Source organism: Nipponia nippon, unplaced genomic scaffold (genome assembly GCF_047370975.1).
Source record: "Nipponia nippon isolate SJK-2023a ecotype South Korea unplaced genomic scaffold, ASM4737097v1 scaffold_2, whole genome shotgun sequence".
NCBI classification, from domain to species: domain Eukaryota; kingdom Metazoa; phylum Chordata; class Aves; order Pelecaniformes; family Threskiornithidae; genus Nipponia; species Nipponia nippon.
Window position 1 is genome coordinate 105,458,590 of NW_028262336.1, and position 15,210 is coordinate 105,473,799.

Here is a 15,210-nt window from a genome sequence, read left to right on the forward strand (position 1 = left end):
GACTGTTGTGAGGCTGTAATTCACTATGGCTTATGAGGAAGTCAGATTCCGAGTTGATTGAGCCCATACAAGTAACCAGACAGATGCCTGCCAAAGCCTTTTGTCTTCCTAAAATAACCCAAAGCGTCATATCCTCCTATCTTTAGTTCCTTTTTTCTTTCTAGAAACTACTCTTTCAGGAGTAGCAAAAGACTTCGTCAGGGATACTTTGCTTGGCTGGGGCCTATTTGCTGTTGTTACCAGCCATAAGACAAAATAGATGAAATGTGCTCCAGTTACAGAACATGTATCTTTCAAAAATGTCATTAAGGCTAAATTCTGCTCTCAGATGTGTACAAACAATTCTCAGCAAGGAAACTGCAACTTTACAACAAAGAGAAGAGAACGTATTCTAAAATGTAAAATTCATAAAACCTGAGTGGTTCAACATTTATTCTGTTGTTTTTGTTTTTGGTTTTTTTTTATGACCTATTTTAATGCAAGATCAGTGCTTTAAAAAAAGGTTTGGGGAAAGAATATTAATTATCTGTTAAAACATATTTTCCTTTGAGAATGCCAGCTTATGGTATTAGAATACTTCCACATATTTTTCATTTTGAAAAAATGACCTACTAAGCAGAAGACAAACTGTTAGCAAATTTGCATTCTCAGGCTCTTAAGAAAAAACGTAAGTATTTAAGAGCCCTACTGCAGCATTAGAAAATCGAAAAGGAAAAGAAAAGAAGAGTTAGTAATGTCAACTCACTACAGTGGATTTGATTGTATTACCCACAGATTCACAATATATTAGAAAACTGTTAAAATCGACTGGGCTATCTCAATCATTAGTTCTAACAGAGATGTGACTTGCCTCTTGAAGTGAACAGTCTGGGAAGAAAAGGAACTAAAACTGAAACAGAAAAATGTAAAATATTTTAATACATAAATGCTAAAACAAGAACAACATCTTTTGATAACTCATACTGTAAGACAGTTAAAATACTGCTTTAGTTAAAAATCCTCATGCAAACTTAGAAGTCATAATTCTAAGACCATAATAACATGGAATCTGATTTTTTTATTTTATTAAAATGCTACTTAATATAACGAAATCCGACCAACTGCCATTGCAACATATGGAATACTGAGATTATATAATAAAAATATTCAGACTATAATTATTTAAAAATTCTCCATCCCATATGTAATTTATCAAAGTGAACTTCACATTGATTTGTGCCACATGGTCGATGAAAACCTATAAAGAGTCTCTGGAACAAAAGGTATGTACAGATAACTTTGTACGAACAGTCTCAATCTGTTTCAAACTTTCTTTTCTTTTCGTTTTAACTTCAAAAATCAAAACATGGTAATATTTATATTCCCTTAAAATTTTTCTAAAACCTAAAGAGTCATCTTTTTTAAAAGGTGTCATAGTTTCATGGAATAAACAATGTTAAATTGTTTTAGTTAAATGTAGACAATCTTAAATCAATTTAAACCTGGTTTATAATGATTTTGTTTAATTCCTATCCCTTACTGAGACAATCCAAATCGTTGTAAACTAGGTTTAAATTGATTTAAGCTTTAAAGTTAAATTGGAGGCATATCTGAAGATAGAAATCCCTATGTATCATTCCACTCTGAATAGTAAGTAGATATAAATGATGCTGTGATATACCATAACTTGATATATCTCCAAGATTTCCAGATCACATACACTGAATCTACATAACTTTAAAATTAGACAAGAATGGACAGTATGGCTTTATTGGGATCTGCTCTTCAGAGCCATCAGAGGTTGTTCTAACCTTCTTGGGCATAAAACCCACCTTCCTTGCTTACTGCTTTTCTTGATTTCAGTTACTGCACTCAAGTTTCAGAGTCACATTGTATAAACTGAAAACCATGGAAAGCAGTGGCATCATTATATGCAAAATCATGAGGCAAAACAGACGGTATGGTGGGACTCAGTTTTTTTTCACTGATTGGTAAAATTTACAGAAGACATATGATACTGTGTGTGACCATGAACTCTCAAAATCATTTCAGATCCAAAACCGAGCAAGAGTCAACTAGTAAAGGCTGCAGTTAATCTGATAGTAAAAATGAGACAGTGGAACGTGGGTTCTTTTTGAGAAACTCACAGTTTTTGGTACACATATAGCACCATTACCACATCACCTCACCACACTTGGAAGCACTTTGCTTGCCCTGTTAGTGTTGATAGGAAAAACAAAGGCTAATTTCTGATACTGTTAAAACAGACGTTCTCTCAATATTTCAAAAGTTAACTTGTTTCAATTTCTACAATTTCTGTTTTTCTAACATGGACAATATCTCTCAACTTCTATAAACTGTAAAAAGAAAGGACTAGAATTACTGTGCCATGTCTTGAAGGAGCAGGGGATGCCATATATGTAGTGATCTCTAGTAAAAGGGTACATTGCACATAAATACTTAAGGACGCATTGAAATATCAGGTTTTTGCAGAGGGATGTAGCTATAGGGATTGTATTGCATTGGTGTGTTTGAACAAAATGGCAGTGTTGGGGTATATATAAGAACTTCATATCTGACTCCGAGATTTGCCAGACTGGGCAAGTATTTTTCATGTCCACTTTGCTGTTCTAATCAATATTTCATGTAATTGCATATTGCAGCCTTTAAACTATAGCACTGTATGCAGATTTAATTGGAAGCACTGTTCTTAGGTATAAGAACTTAGCCAAAGCAGTGTCGAGTTTTCCTTCTAAAGGAGAAAGCGACATTGATCAAATTGTCCCAGTAATGATCCTGCTTGATGCACTCTTTTATTGACTGAAGACAACAGTGTTTCAGCAATGGTTAGCTGCAGATTGAGAAAGCGAGCAGATTGACGTATTAACTGTGATAATCATATACTGAAGGTTGATCACAAATAAAAGCATTTACTTCCCCCCTCAGCTCTGCTCTAGTTTCAAAGTATGAAACTAACTTTCATGTAGACATTTTTTGCTTTTCTTTGGTTGGTTTGTTTGTTTTGTTTTTACCATCCATTTATAATCTTATCTTTCATACAAATTTCCACTTTGTCATCAGAAGAAAGTGCAGGAGCAAAGGTAGCTATTCTAGAAATTCAATTATGCAGAAAAAAACCCCTTGAGACATCACAAAACTTCCCTTTAGCAGAGTAATTTAATAAAGGTATTTTAAAAATATAAAAATTTCATACTGCATTTCACAGTTCTCACATTTTTATCTCGTCTCAGAGAAAAGCGCATTTTCAACTTTCAGTATGCCTTTCTTTCCAGACTATGTCTTCAGGAAAGGTAGTATTGCAGACAGAACTGTAACAGAACCTGCTAGAAGATGGATAAAACTGAGACCTCACTGCATACCTTCATACAGGGAGAAAGGACCAGAACGGATCTCTCATGTACGTTTTTATAGAGGATTCATTCCCAGCTCATCTGCTAACTACCGAAGTTCATAAATTGGTTACAGTTTCATTCCTTCTTAGACCCTGTTTACAACAGGCAACATTTTCCCTCGCTGTGACAGATGGGTTGAGATACTGCAGATCCCCCTTAGCTCCATCAGTGAGAGAAGTGGGTGCCAGCAGGAGCGCAGGTGGCACTCCACAAGCTGCGTGGCACTTGGGATCAGATCGTGAACACGCACAACCACACTCTGACTCACAAAACCCTGAGTTACGGAACTAGTCCACATTTCCATCCTAACCATAAAAAAGAGATGTTTCCACAGTGGTTTTACAGAACTTTTAACAACAAGTCACAGGCAGTAATAAATGCACTTGAGGTATTGCTATTTCTCGCATCTCTGCTGAAAGACTGTGCAATGGGCACATGTTTTGCGAACAATTCCCCTAGTTCATGGAAGTAGGACATCAGATTAAATCTAGAACACAAAGAATCTGTACTGTAACTGTATACTTGGCTATCAATATTAAGTCACTAACCACAAAGGTTAAGAACTAACAAGTTTAAGAGCCTTTTGGCTCATATCTTAGTTGTAATGAAAAATATAATTACCTGCGAGGTTGTCAATCTCTTTCTCTTGGAGCAGGCTAACAGCATCATCATCTCCTTCCAGCATAAGCTCTGTTTCCGCATTCTGATTTACCACAGCTTGACTTCGGAAAGTTTTCTTTGACTTCACTACATCCTCTTCGGTGCCTAAAAAAAGTTACAAATGTTGTGAATTTAGCTGAATAATATTTTAACTATAAAACAACCACAGTCAGATAGTAAAAAAATACAGTATGAATAATCTTTATCAAAAAAGGGAAGGAACATTTTCAAAAACTTTATCAAGGTTTACAAAATATGCAGCCTTATTCTGTTTTTCAGAATGTATTTCAAATAAAATACAAACTGTTTCACAAAGACTCTCCTGGCTTAATAATTGTTGTTTGCTATATGCTTAATGTTGTTTCATTAGTTTTCCACCTGCAAGAAATTCAGCAGGAGTTTCTCGTGGGTTCCTGGTGTCCTGACTCTGAGAGCTCAAACCACCTAGTCTAAATAAAGGAGTTGCTTTTGGGAGTGCAGAATTAGAGATAGGAGGGATGGGATGGTGAAGTATGAGATGGGTTATCTCAACACAGAGTAACAACAAAGTAGGCTATGCAGAGGTTCAGAAAAGACTGAAAAAGGACAAGCACGGTGAGGGAACTTTGGTGTGCGTCTGTTTGTGTGTTTTTAAGGAGCACAATAAAAATGTTGGTGTATGGACATGTGCCAATTACCTCAAAGGACTTCACAGGAATGTCTTACCCTTTCTTCTTGCTTACAACTGACTTTTTCTGTTCAGACTGAGGGTTCCTTATGGCAGGAGATATACCATCTTACATTTTGGGAAGGTCCTACTAGCGCTTGCCAGAGTTTATTCTCATGATGTAAGAAATTAATCATAGTGTGGTCAAATGATAGCTTTCATATCATAAATAGCTTTCATGTACTGTTGTGACACCGCATGGTGTTTCTTTCTTAGATGGGGAGAGGTCATTAGTTTTGTTTGCAGTACTACAGACTCATAGTAGCCTTAGGAGAGAAAGCTTTCTGTTTTTTTTTTCCTAAGCAGAAAACCCAGCATCTTCACCTTGGACTGTACAAGATACAGGCATCTCCAGTTCTGCCAACCAAAAACAAAACTCAAACCTAATCTCTCCTTTCTCTATGATAATTTGGAGATTTGCTTACTACTAAGCTACAGAACAGTGAGTGAGTAAAACCAGGCATGTGTGGATTTTGTTTGTCTTCCACAATGCCTGAACTTCACGTGATGAATACTATTATGGCAGACGTAAAATCATGAGGTAAAGCCCAGTATAAGATGCCTGGACTCATATTAATACAGGACAACCAAGAAGAATATAGTAAGCAGATAGGTTAGTGAAGACATGCATGGAATGGAACTGGTGTCAGGCAGTTTTGTTATTACAAGCAGAGGGGAAGGTGTTACGATTTTATCTGCTACTCCTATGAGTCTTAATTAGTTTGTGCATAGGAGGGTCACACCATATGAATAAAAATGCTGGAGACATATTTTTCTGTTAGTGTGTTTACTCTGAAGATCACTGTTAGCATGCCACTTGATATCGGACTCCACCACAGGCTGAGAAAACCTCATGTTTTACATTGCCTAATATTAACCTTTTGTATATTATTGCTATTATCCCAATTGCTATTTCTGAAACTACAGAGCGGGTAAAGACAAACAAGTAAGCAAACCTCCATTTTTTTCACCAAGCTAAAAATTAAGGACAGCATCTCTGATCTTCCTATTTGTTGCTCTCTCTATTAGGATCATACTGATACTGATAGCAATTAAGACAATACCAATGCTGGTATATACTAATACAGTGTGTTTTGCTGTGTTCAGTTCAGGCTGTGATCACTACCTTACTTGTATAGGTTACTACTTAGTACAACTAACTGTAATTATTCACCCAATTTAAAATTTAATCAAGTAACTAACGTTTGGAAAAGTTTTCATTATTATGTCCAAGCTTTTGGGGTTTTGTTTTGTTTGGTGGTTTTTGTTTTCTTGTTTTACTTTTTTTTCCTTCCTAATTCACAAAAAGGAGCAAGAATTGTAGGAGTTTGGAAAAACACAAAGGAGTAATGTGCTGTAACAGACTTTCAGTTTTATTACATCAGAATTGTCCTGAGTATTTAATTGCTAGATCAGGATCTTGTTACACTTGTGTTTACTACAAGGGAGTTTAGCATCATCTGACACAAGTAATAGCTCCTGCTGTGAAGCATTTGACACTAAAGGAGACTGGGCCTGAGATGAACTAACACGGTGGAGGAAGGAAGCATGAAAATACTGTTCTCTTCCTTTTTGGTAGTTCTAGTGAGTGTTACGAAAGCTTCTGAGCTTTATAAAATGTGATAATCTTCAAATGAATAACTTCAAAAGTACTAATCTGGAGTAATTGTACAGTCAACCATTTCTGTAGTAACTGATTAGTGCCAGCTCTTTAAAATTATTTATGCATGAAGATATATTTTTAAAATTACAAGAAAAAAAAGTTCCAAGCCCCAAATTATTACTGACACTTAAAATGCATCAGAAGAACCTGAAATTTAGTGTATTTTAAATCCCTTGTGATAAGGGTTCCAGTTACCAGATTACAGAAATATTGCCATACACCAACGTAAGAAATGTGGTAGAGTAGAAGGGATTAAATTAGTTTGGCAAATTTGGACCTTAGCAACAAGACAAATGTTTCCAAAATCCATTCTGATTTATAATATTAAACACACATTTATCTAAAAGAAATAGTAAATGGGCGCTTCTTTGTCTTGATAGAAAAAAGCTCTGGTTTGGCTGTTGTTTAAATTTATCACTTTGCTGAGTGCACCTCAGTTTTGCTGTACTGAGATGTACATTTATCTAAATGAAAGTGTACGAGACCCAGAGTTGCCCTTCAATCACTATATCCTTTATGAATTAGAGTTCCATTTATCAAAATTACAGCAAGAAGAGTAAGGTCTCACAGGGCTGTCTCATTACAAGGCTTGTAAACACTGTCCTTACAAAGAAATGGTTTAACACCTAACAAATCAAAAACTGATTGGGAATAGAATTTATTTGAGATCATCTATCTTTGGAAGATGTGCTGTACTGAGTGCACTTCGTGGCCTTTCTACCCATTCATCAAGAAATTAACAAGCGAATACCACAGACCACCAGATCTCCTTGGATCCTGAAATGTGAAATATGTTCAAAACAGATCTGTCACAGATGTTCTATTTTTATATTTCAAGACAACTTCAAAAAGGTTTTAAAATAAGAGAACCTCTCCAAATAAGAGTAAAAGGAAAAACAACTTGTCTCTTTAAAACCAGACAACAAACTGAATAAAAAATTATATGACATGAAACTATGTCTAGTATTGTTAACAATGATATAAAAAGGAGAGATGAATAAATGAATACCTGATATTTCAGCATGTTTGAAAAAAAACCAAAACTTAAATTATATTTTCAAAGCCCCAGCAAAATTACTATGAAATGAAATTAATTTCCAGATATTTCATTTAAAACTCTTTTTAGGACACAAGGAGTTTGTATTTTAAAGACACAACAAGGAATTGTATTAATGTCAGTTCCTAAGTCTAATTAGAAAATGTTTCAAATTCATTAAAAGAGGAAAAAATAAAATGAAACTAGATATAATTTCAAGAAAGTAACATCTTGACATTGGGGTGCACAGAACTGGAACTGGCAGATGCTATCAGTTCTTGTCCTTGTCAAGCTCCTTCTTCTTCAGGGATATTTTTCTAGACTGGGATTTGGAAAGAAGTCTTGAAATAAGCAGCTAAGTATTTCTTAAAACTACATTTTGCAAAGAAGTTAAAGGAAATAAGTCACTCAGCTCCCACTGAAGTCCAGCTGAAGTTGGTGCCTTAATTTCTTGAAACTTGAAGGCTCTGTCTTAAAGATATTTCAAGAGAATGTATGTATAAGACTAGATAAGCGATTTAAAAAAAAAATCCATCTTTTGTTACACCTGTTATCATCTTGATAATTTTTTTAAATGTGCATATTAAAACCTGGCTTTCTATTGCAGCGTCAGGATAACTGAAAAGAGCTCATCTTTAAAAGAAATTAAAGAAACCAACCAGCACTCCTCTACAAAACCCCAACTTCCATTAAAAGGTGTGTATTTTATATGTCTGAAAGGTTACATGAGCTGCACAGTAAACTTGTACAGCATTGCCAAAAATTTAATCTCTCTTCCAGTAGCATTACTTTTCCTTAAAAAGAAATTATTAAGCAGACCAAAAACCCCCATACTAAAACCCCCACAAAAACCTAATAATTTCCCAGGAACAGGAGAATCTCATGTTATTTCACAGCTACAGCCTCTACAAGTATTTAATATAGGCAATATTTAAACAATTTGGGGGTGGTGGTTATTGTAACATCTGAATCTTTGCCTCTCTATTTTCAGTTAAATCAATACATTCCTTGTTGGGTTCTGTAGGTCACAACAGATTCTAGGGATGCAATCTAAATTTCAAAGATACTGTAAGTGTCCAAACCCACAAAACCATCCCTAAATTTTAAAAATAGTGATACAAACATAACATATTTTTGATTACATTTAGGTTTATGTACGCTTATTTTATTAAACATTACACTAATTACTATAATTTAATTGAACACAGGAAGGGAGTTTTCAGTACTCTCTTTACTTCTATCCATTTATTACATATTCAAATACAGTGTTTTAATTTTTTCTCTTTGTACTTACTATAAAATGAGGTAAAAATATGTCTGATTTTAAGAAAAGTTTGCTTGGTCATACTGTAACTAACAAAAGGAGACTACTGCTTCTTATAAAGTTGTTTCCATAGTTTACTTCAACGAATTACCGATAAGGCAATTTATGCAGTGAGCGCTCTTTGATCTTTGAAGAGAGATGGCAGAATGGAAAGTTAACCTCATTTTAATGTTACCTAAATATACTGACAGGAAATTCTAATGTTTCCAAACATCTGGAAATCTGCTTCATGGGATGGTGTTCTTCTTTTCTATAAGAAAGCCTTTTCATATATTGTCTTTTACAGTTTTATGTGGCTTCTAAAGGAGCATTTTGACATAAGTAAAGTCTGTTCTCTTTACAGTAAAATGCTGCATTTAATTAAAAACTCTCTTTTATAGCAGCTAAAGTACAGTTTTTGTGAAGCTTATTGGCTCTCCTCAGAAACTTTTAAGGGTGAAGTTGCTTTTTCTTCTTACAGATCACTGGTTATGTACTGCTCTGTACAATGCTGCTTTTGTTGCTCAATTTTAATCACCTAAGGTAGTTTTTAATATTTTATTAAATAAAGAAATTCAGAATTAGTTCCTCACAAGAGGCTACCTGATAGGTCATGATATGAACCATGAAATTACATCACAGGTAAAATATAATTTATGAACAGAGTTTGAAGGAGCTAAGCTTTTTCTTGGAAGACAGTTTCTTTGTTTATTGTACAAACTGTAACTTTTACAGGAGGAATCAAGCTTATGTGTGCATAGAATGAAATTGCAATGCTATTATCTACCTTTTTTGTTCATTCAACATATTAATAGTTGAAAATACTCATTAAAAATTTTCACGAGATAATCTTCCTGCTTTATATATTCTAACAGTTTAAACCTCTACTTTCTTTGCTAATCTTTACTAACTTCATTAGGCACCAGGACCCTCTCAGCGGTCACAGTTATGGACAGCAGCTGCTTGGGAGTCTGTAAACTGACCTCTACAAAACCCAGTAAGATTAAATCATTAACACAGTGACCACTCCACTCCAGCCTAATACCTTTCCACACAGCTACAGAGCCAGCCCTCCTAGGACCGCATTCACGCCATGGGAAATGTGCACCAGGTATCCCTGGGTCTGCTCAAGAGACTGGCCTTCTGGCTTTGAGTAGCTGACCGTGCTGGCATATCATGATGAACTGTCCCCACCTGTGTCTGCTAGAGTTGTTATTTAAATTGCAATGTGTTTCTGGAACTGGCAGCTTTGACTGGCATATAATTTAGTTTCCCCAGAGAATCAGAGAAGTGACTGTTATTAAAGGAAGGCTGGTTTTAATAGATTTAATAAAAGCCAGAGGAATCTAAATCATATTTTCATTATGAAGGATCTTTGAAGAAATGAGGGAGAAAAACTATGAAAATTGCATAGAAATTAAAAAATGAATACATTTGTATTGGAAATTACTTCCACCAAAAGTAAAATCAAATCATGTTTTTGTTTTCTATAATAGATAAATACCTGAAAATTTAATTATAGACATGCCAGACATTTTTCTCCAATTTTTATAACTAATATCTGACCAAATGATCTTCTTTATGTGAGTCATTTGTAAAGAAATACTTTACTGTTGTATACATTTTCCTCTTAAAAATTCTCAGATGTTTTGCATTGTAAAAATGAGACTGACGCAAACTGTTCCAAACAGGAGACCAAGAATACAGGCAAGGCCAAAATGAACAGGCTTCTCAAATGAGATTGAGGGCTTTTTAAACAATAAATACTTGTAGTTAAAGTCAAAGCGTTGTATATTAATATAAAAGGTCATACACAAAATGAAGATGAAGTTACCATGTTGGACACTCGTTATTTTTGTTGTTTATAGACAAGAAAACTGAGGTTCAGAGTGGTTATGAAATAAATTTTTAGAAGTCATCAATATTATCATTATATTTATTTCAGATTTCAGGTGTTCTGAGCATGTGAGAAAGGATCCTGCATTGATTCAGCACTGATCATAAACAGCCAGTGGGTGACAGAGCCAGATACACCCAATCCAGCAAATGTTACAAGGCATTTTCAGGCTCCTGAAGGGCAGTTTTCATTCTGACTGGAACCAGAAGTCCTTCTAACAGGAACTTAAACCAGTCAAATGTTTATATTTGGATTAAGATGTAGTTTGCCACTGTAACTTGTACACACAAGAATGGATTCATATTTCATGACTGATGACCTTTACAAATCCCTGTCAGTTTGAAATGCAGCCTCTCGGTGTATACTGTAGTTTGATAAATTGCAGAAAGAAGCTGAATTTTCTGATATGTGCACCTAAAGAGGCAAAGATGATACACAAGAAAAATAATCAAGAGCAATAAAATTTTCCTAACTGTGTTTCCAGCAATTTTACAGAAGTACAGTAATAGCTGAGAGGAAAATAACTACATCACACCAACAGTTATTGCTCGGTGGAAAGGACATCAAGGACACTTGCAAGTAAGAGAATTGGATCAATATTAACGCGATTTTCATTTCATGCTTCCCCAACTCCAGTAAGCTGACAATATACTCTGATTATGTGAACTGCCTCTGAGTAACATAGAAAAGGTTATTAGAGCAAGAGGTGGAAATGGAATGCACTTTTTATATTGACAGGTCTGCTAATAGAGTGTACTGATTTTCAAAGCCATGCAATGCATTTTCACAATTTGGTTTTGACAGCAAAAGGAATTTCATTTATCCTTAATTCAAAATATTCACATGTAAGCAAAAGTTTCTTAAGACAGGCCACTGAAGAGGATAATCAAACAATTTCAGTAGAAAAATGTAATTAATAAGGTAAGAAGCAAAAGGTGATTGAATTTAAATATGTATGACATGATAATGAAATAATGAAATAATTTTGCTAAACGAGGCATTCTATGCTTTTGAAATAGAATGTGATATAATGTTTTTAAGATAACATGTAAGTGAAAAATACGTCATGTCTCAACATTCAGGTCTGGATTTTGTCTTGAAAGTTTTAGATTAGTTTTGAGTTTGAAATACCTAACCCAAGCACACATTCTGCAGGAAAAGCCATGTTCTGACTCTATCTGCTTGCAGAGCCTAAAGACAGGATCAAAGTTGTCGGACTTCTAAAGAGGCACTCCCTGCGCTGAGGAATTGCACCCACATATGCTAGCCTCAATTTTGCTTCCTGCTCACAAAAAATTCTAATTGAAAAGGCTAATAATGGTAAAGATTTGGGAAGAAATTAAACACCCTTCAGAAATGCAAATACTTGGTGTGTGCTAACAGCAGGTAATGCACTGGCATGCGAGAAACGTGATCTTACCTCCCGTACTGGGGTTTTCTAAATCAACTTTCCAAAACCTTACTTAACATTTAAAAATTAGAGCCTTCAAACTACAAGACTGGTCCAAACCCCAATATTTTTAAAAAGAAAGATATAGCTGTAGTATTGTGGTCTGTCTTCTAATTTTTGAATTCTCCCTCTCTGTGGTCAAAATATGGGCGATTATGTCTGCTAGAAGGCAACTTTGTCCCTCACCACTTAAGCTGTTGCTATCAGATCCAAACAAGATCAGCTCTTTGGAAATAGGTACTGTACAGAGACATAATAGGACAGCTAAAAAAATAATTCTGTAGTGCAGAGAATGAAGGTGTAGGAAGTAAGTTTAAAATTATTTTATAGTAGCTATTGTAATTCCAGTGGTTAGGTAACTCTTAATTTCTGTCAAGACTACTTAGAGAATAAAGCCTCAACAGCTCATGATCAGTGCTTCGAGAAATGCATTTGCCAACATGTCTGAAATTATTTTGCTTTCTGGAATGGTAAGCTTTTCAAATGAAATTCTGCTCTTTTAAAGACACACAGAAGGAACATCTTATGCAGTCTTTACACAGGCAAAATCTCCTATACATGACATAATGTCTCCTGTAACTGTTTCTTAAAAGGACTGTCCCCGTTATATATAAATAATAAATTTGTCAATATAATAATGTCATTAGAACATCTAGGTTTACTCTTCATTATGTTGCATTTTACTGTGCAATTCCAACTGGTTCAGTGTGCTGCACTGTTTTGTTTTTGGTTTTTTTTTCTGTGCGAATTTCATTTCATCCTCACATAGATCACCATATCTTTAGAACTGGCATACATAATTTTCATTTCAGCAGCAACAGTAACTGGTGGGAGGAACTGTTTCTATTTCTGTGTGGATCAATGCCTATAGCAACACCAGATGAAGGGCAGCACCCACAGGATATACACATTCGTGAGACAGCAGTGTGGCCCTAACACTGGATTTATGTTTAACTCTTAGCTTTCCTAAGGGACTATGCTCTAGTAGCAATAGACAGCACTTCTATTTGGGCCAGTCTGTTGTAAAAACATGAGCTCCTAGTTCCTGAACTTAAAACACAATTATTTATCAAATTAAAATCAAAGCTTTGCTATTTGCTTGATTGGGGCCAGAATTTTACTATTTAAAAAAAAAAAAATAGCTGCAGTTATAAAACATCTTGGTTTCAGACAGTCTAGCAGCAGATGAAAAGCGAAACTAACAGTACACAAGATAACACTGAGATAAAGCAGAGTCTGAGGGTCTATTACTAAAACAGCTCAATGAGACCATCTACAAGATTTTTATTATTTTGTCTCTGAAATAGGTGAACGGTAATCACTGGCCCAGGTAGAAAGCCTGTGTGTATATTAAGGAGAGCGAACACAGAAATCTTAGCAGCAGTTGGCAGTAAAGAAAAAAGGAGAGCAGCATTTTATTTCACCTTCCGTTAAGCTGCCACACGGGGTCTGTGGCGTGTTTCATTCTGCTTCACAAAGATCGCAAGAGAGCACAAACCTTCCATGCAACTGCAGGGATACTTGCAAAATTGCTATATTTATGTTAAATTTGCAAGCACTGGCAATACTATTTTTCATTCAGACTGGACCTAAGATGCTATTTAGACAACATGCTCAGCTTTTTTGAAAGCATGGGATTGAATGACTTGTGCTATATGGCAAAAGATACACTGAAAAAAACACTCTCCAAGCACTATGCATAGTCCTTTCAGCTGGGAAAATATATCTACTGTAGATGATGTTCAGGGCTTTACACAAACACACTGGGAGATATACTCTTTAGGCATACAATAAGGACAAGAAAAAAGTCATGATGTAGCATGCATGATATGAAAAACAAAATTAAATATATAACTGGAAACATGCATAATACATTGGCTGATAGAATTCTTAACAAGGTGTCTTCCTTGTCGTGATGGTTAGTGGTATATTTGAGAACTCTTCTATAAAATGTATTTGGCTTTTAATACAGTGCTTTCACTAGGTGTTTCTGCACCCCTGCCTGTACCTTGTACAATGCTGAAACTCAGAAAATCTTCCAGTTTGTTTCACTACACTGATACTTTTTGTATGTGTTTCAAAGCTAACGCTATAAACCGAGTAACACATAAAATAAGTGGTATTGAAGAACTCAGTGTACTTGTAGGGATATGGACTAGCCAGTGCACACATATGTAAGTCTTTGTTTCTTGTGTAAAAATCTTACTGTTTATATAAAACCTCTGTAATAATTTTAATGTGATATAATAGAAATATATTTTCTGTGATAAATGTAAAGTAGTGCAATGTAAAAAGATGAGAAAAAATACTTTGGTATATTAAAAGATACATTGTCTCTGAAAATTAATTCCTTTATTTTTGTAACCTATACATAGCGATTCCATTTGCTTTGTGAAAGACGAGGAACCACCTATATCGAAGAGATTCCCCAAATCTGCCTCTGTCAACCCATCTTTACCTTGCAAGTAGCCCAGAGGCTCTCAGAAACCTGAGCCCATTGCCTGAAAGTCTGTCATGCCTCCTACTGGCTGTCAGAAAGAGTGGGAGAGTAAGGGCTTTTTAAATCTATCATCTCCTAATTCAAGGTTACAATGGTTGCAGCACTGCTGAAATAATGGCCCTCCATTCCAGCCACGCGCTTGGGAGGCTGTCCTATCCAGGTCTTCAGAAAACACCTTCCTCCGTGCAGGGGGAAGTGGAACTTCACTGTGCATTTTTAGATCCATTTGGTCCAGTTTTGGCTTTGTTCCTCAATTATTGGTGTTATTAACACCTTTTTCCCTTAACAAATGATACGTATTTCCACTTACTCATATAGAAAGTGGAGAATGGAGTCCTGCAGTCAGGAAGACATCAAGAACAAGAGGAGTGGAGAAAATTTAAAAACAGAATATTTTGTGCTTTTAACTATAGCCAAAGATTTAAAGTGTTGTTACTCCATAATATGGAGTCTTGAAGCATAGAAAATAGGAGGTAAGAAAAGCACATGGTAAAACCTGAGTCGCAAGAGCTACATTTACCCAGCTGTGAAAGCTGTCCTGAAGGACTATTATTAGACTTTCACTGACAGAATGTTCTTCCAAAATGTTTCTGTGAGATGCAC

General features: G+C 35.3%; 1 protein-coding gene across 7 annotated transcripts in view; it reads right to left on the reverse strand.

Moving 5' to 3' along the window:
- The window catches only part of NBEA (neurobeachin), a 513,742-nt gene that overhangs the window by 168,687 nt on the left and 329,845 nt on the right, over nucleotides 1–15,210 (reverse strand). For all 7 annotated transcript variants that reach the window (XM_087756962.1, XM_087756961.1, XM_087756957.1 and 4 more), the window contains one exon: nucleotides 4,014–4,157. In XM_087756962.1, the coding sequence (XP_087613088.1) occupies nucleotides 4,014–4,157 (144 nt within the window). The remainder of the gene's footprint in view (nucleotides 1–4,013; nucleotides 4,158–15,210) is intronic.